General features: G+C 37.7%; 1 protein-coding gene across 1 annotated transcript in view; it reads right to left on the bottom strand.

Moving 5' to 3' along the window:
* LOC106955694 (RING finger protein 145) overlaps positions 1-4,583 on the bottom strand; it is a 30,084-nt gene that overhangs the window by 9,870 nt on the left and 15,631 nt on the right. The window contains exons 5-11 of the mRNA XM_015046008.1: positions 2,988-3,223; positions 2,660-2,835; positions 1,634-1,774; positions 1,374-1,556; positions 1,120-1,267; positions 700-822; positions 160-393 (exon numbers count right to left, since the gene is read on the bottom strand). Of these exons, the coding sequence (XP_014901494.1) occupies positions 160-393; positions 700-822; positions 1,120-1,267; positions 1,374-1,556; positions 1,634-1,774; positions 2,660-2,835; positions 2,988-3,223 (1,241 nt within the window). The remainder of the gene's footprint in view (positions 1-159; positions 394-699; positions 823-1,119; positions 1,268-1,373; positions 1,557-1,633; positions 1,775-2,659; positions 2,836-2,987; positions 3,224-4,583) is intronic.

Here is a 4,583-nt window from a genome sequence, read left to right as displayed (position 1 = left end):
CGAACCGCTCCAGTGAGAGCCGCAGATCACGTTCCGATGAAGCCAAAAGGACCACATCATCCGCAAAAAGCATCATCAAATCAATGAGTGATAAGTTTAATCATACAAAGGATAAAAACAAAAAGCAGTCTCTTTATACACAGTGAAGCCTCTGCGTACCTGGAAGCAGATAGCACAGATGTCGTTGTACTGCTCCAGCTGCGCATCGGTTGCAGTTGGGAGGCTTTTGATCTTGTTTACAGCGTCTCTCCTGAGCAGGAAGCTCTGCCAGCCCAGCTGGGCTCGGAGCCAAACATTATAGTAGGAGTGGACCAGAATAATGGTGCTGCCCATCACACTCCACTCGCCAAACACAGTCTCTGATATGCCATAGCACACCACACACACTGCGACCTGGCGACACAGAACTTAATGAGAGCAAGAAAAAAAACTCCACTAATTTTGAGTGTTTATCATTTTTTTACTAAGGATTAAAATTGAAAAAAATGTAATACATGTTTACTGATAGTTATTAATCAAACAGAAAATGAAGAAATAAGATCATTCACAATTATGCACCAAAATACATCTCATAACTGATCAGAGCCAATCAAGAGAAAACTGTCTGATCTGAACTCATTCCACACAATTTCTCTAACATTGTGTCATGTTTGCTTAGTAAAAAATGTTATAATCGATAAGTTTAGAGGAAACATTTACCAGAAACTCCAGCAATCTATAGGTCCCATTGACACAGTAAATGACCTCATCCATGTTTTCCACTGGAGCTTTACGAAACTCCTCCACCATGAAGAGAACGTAGATCAGCAGCGTACCAAGAACCTGACGGCGAAAGAAGAACTGCTTTAGAGAGAATCAACTAACAGGATCAGAACAAGGTTTTTAAAGTTCCCCGAGGTAAATGTATTACTATTTACTTACATTTAAGAACTACAAAAGAAAAATTAAAAACTCCATTACAAAGACATGTAAACAATGATAAACAGTTGAAAATGTAGTTTTTGATCTTCCATGTTTGGATATAGGGTAATATTAGAATATTACTTTCTAAATGCAGCTATGAGAACTTACTGGTTTCATAAAAGAAGTCTTTTTAATATCCGTGTGCTTATGATGTACCTGAAGTGAGGTAAGGATTGATGAGGAGATGATGATGAGGAGCCAGAAGTCCATGTGGAAGAACTGACAGATCATATATGACATGTAAGCTGGAAAGATTAGCAAGAAGAGGCAAAGAGATACTGCGCGGAAGTGTTTCCACAAACTCCTATAAACAGAAAAAACACAATTAGAACTCATAAATGGAATACAACTAAATGGCTTCTACATTTAAAAAAAAAGAAAAAAAAAATTGCATTAGGAGTTTGACCTACTTGTCTCTGGAGGCTCCCAGAGCCAAAACGATGGGGTCAGCGATCTCCAGCATGGACTGCAGAATGGAAGCAACAACAATGAAGAGGATGATGGAGAGGAGGAAGGCTCGGTGGATGACCTGCAGCTCTATCAAGCCGGTTTGCACAGCCAGGATAAGCAGCGTTATGCCTTCAGTCATCCCTCTGCACATGTGGGAGACAGACAAAGTTGAAATTTGAGAACTATTTTGATATACAAACAAACAAGCAAACACACTCACCTGTGCATGGCGTTGTCATTGACGAAGGCTCTGTAGCCCTGCAAGTAGAACTTGCAGAGCGTGAGAACTCCCAGCGCGATGAATGAGACGGTGAAAACCAGACCCAGCAGAGAGTACGGCGTACTACAACATTCTGCAATACTAAACACGTGGATGGAGAAGAGAAAAGGACAAAAAGGGAGAGTTTAGAGAAACTGTAAATTATGTAGCAGTAAATCACATGGTGTCTATAAACAGTATTTATGTCACATAATGTTTAGGAAATAGAGATGCGACAGGAAAGTGACAGATAACTGGATTTGGATCATTTTCAGCTTGAGCATTATTGTTTGCGTTGTACACTTTTTTTCTATCATTTTCCTGACCTAGAACAGTTATTTTGCAATAAAGACAATGCTGCCAATGACTAAGTAAATTTGAATGAATAAAAGAATTAAATATACTGTTTCAAGCAGTAAATATACCATACTGGGCACAGCCAGGTCACTGTGACAACACTTTCAGTGTGGAAATAGTAACTGACTAAAGGCTCAAAGTTATCCATTTTCAGTACAAGTGATGTGGTTAAAATGAAATTAGATGAGGCAAAGATATACAGCCATATAAAACAAGTATGACCAACTAAGAGTAGGCATTTACCCTATTGTTATCATATATTATCAGAAATTTCTTCAGAATTTTTTATTTATTCTTTTTACAGTAAATCCCAATTAATAATGTTTACAAAACATTATTAACATTATTGTCCATAATGTTGGAATTTGTATTTTTACTATTTTCTCCACTGTTTGCTGTATGTGAGCAACAATGAATATCAATTAAAAAAATAAAAATAAAAAAATCGCTCACTTCTATGACCAACAAGCTTCGGATGAACCCAGAAGAATATTACTGATCCAACACCTTATAGGTGCCAAACTACAGCCAAATTTGATCATTCCTCATACATAGGAGCAAACAGAGTTTAAACGATGAGTTACACACAGGAAGGCCTAAACAGTTTGACAAAAGGTACTGTGTTCTTACCTTGTAAGAAAGAGAAAGAGAAGCCTCTCCCTTGAGGTAGGCTGGTCTCTGGTGCTGAAGTAGGTGTAGATCTGAAGAGCGAACAGCACGAGCCAGAAACACATAAAGAGAACTGGAAGAACCAGCTGGTTCCACAGGGACATCCCTAAAGCTAGCAACCCGTACACCTCTACCACCTGGGACACAGAAGAACAGAAAACCAGGAGGAGAGAAGACAGTAATTAGGAGTATTATTCATCTTGGGAAAAAAGACACAATCCAGAACCTAAAGCTTCATGGGGAAAACATGGGAATATTCCAACATAAAGCCACATTAGTAATTTATTACCTGAGCGAGTTCCCTGTAGGCAGTCTTGGCCAGATTATATGGTACCAGTAAATTAGAAGCTAGGAAGTAAATGACCTCCAGGCCTGTGAAGATCATTGAAAATCTATTGATGAAGACGATGGTCTCCAGAGGAACCAGACACAGCCTGGCCACCAGTGGCAGGAGGTGCGCAGAGAAAAGCCAGATCCTCTTGGTCTGCATCACACAGGAACACAGAGTGCACACCACAAGCTGACCTGAAAGACAAATGGACTGAAATGTAAAACATGGACATAACACAAAAAACAAAACACTTTTTGTGTTTTTGAGAATTAACCAGTCATTCCTTAGAACATTTATCATCTGGGACATTTATCAGTCCCAGATTGGTAAGAAGAAGTTATTAATAAGTTATTAATAAAACAAAAGTTGTAAGTAGAGAAAAATACATTTATTTCCCCTCTTGGACATTTTGTCTTTTATAGCAGTTTTTTTTTTTTTTTGCCTTCTCAGGCGTTTTCTGTGAGAACAGAACTTCATGAGGTCTATTTATAACCAAGAAGACCCCATTTCAGTTACAAGGCAGAAATACTGCAACATTTTGCACTTCAACAAATTTACATGAAACATGCTAGATGTGGAAGCTAGCATAATTTTGCCAGTGACCAGCTTAAAAGACTAGTTTACAGTACAGAGAGCTTTAACAACAATTCAGTAAAAATAGATGTTTTTAAGACAGCATTACATTTCAAAAGAAGAATTATAAAATAGCAAATTAAACACCAAACTGTACACATCAATATTTTGTAGGAGTAAATAATTAATTCACAGAGATGAAATTAAACAAACAGTATAAGTGCTCTTAGAACAGCTTTTCTGCCTACAAGGGATCTAAACAATACACACCCTTGTAAAAATACCAAATTTCTGTTATGCAAAATTAAAAAGAAAAAATATATATAATAGATTATTTAAAAACTTCTCTTTATTATGACATATATCCTACAAATACCAATCAAAAACAACAAATTGGTTAGGTTCAAAAATGTAAACAATGTTATAAAACTGCAATACTGTGGTTGCATAAAGAGCATACAACCCTAAGCGAATATGCCGAAGCAGCTTTTTGCTGAATTTTAGCATTTAGTCTCCTGTGGTAACAGACCAGGAGCATCCGACATCTTGAAACAGAAACGTTTTCCCACTCTGCTTGCCAAAGGTTTTTCCACATGTGCTATTTGAGTACATCTGTTTTCCAACATCATCATCCGGTGACCCCTGTTTTCTGTCTGATTTATTGCAGGACTCTGACTAAGTAACTCAAAAACCTCAAATGTCTTCTGATAAAATCACCATTTAGTTAATTTGGGTGCATGTGTTGACTCAATGTGACATGGAAGAATTTAATCCCTCTTTCTCTTCTGCTCTCAGCAGAAACCTGAAGGCTTTTTGTCAAATTGGACTGGCATTGGCAACTCCTCATAATTTTATTTACATGACAAAAACAAGTTAAAAACAGCAATGACATTTTAGATCACACGTGTCAAACTCAAGACCCGCGGGCCACATTGTGCCCCACCAGCATTTTATAGGCCGACAATTGACTTAAAATAGGTT

The sequence above is a fragment of the Poecilia latipinna genome, unplaced genomic scaffold (assembly GCF_001443285.1).
Source record: "Poecilia latipinna isolate Pla-1442-1.1 unplaced genomic scaffold, P_latipinna-1.0 Scaffold761, whole genome shotgun sequence".
Classification (NCBI taxonomy): domain Eukaryota; kingdom Metazoa; phylum Chordata; class Actinopteri; order Cyprinodontiformes; family Poeciliidae; genus Poecilia; species Poecilia latipinna.
This window is presented reverse-complemented; position numbering and strand designations above follow the sequence as displayed.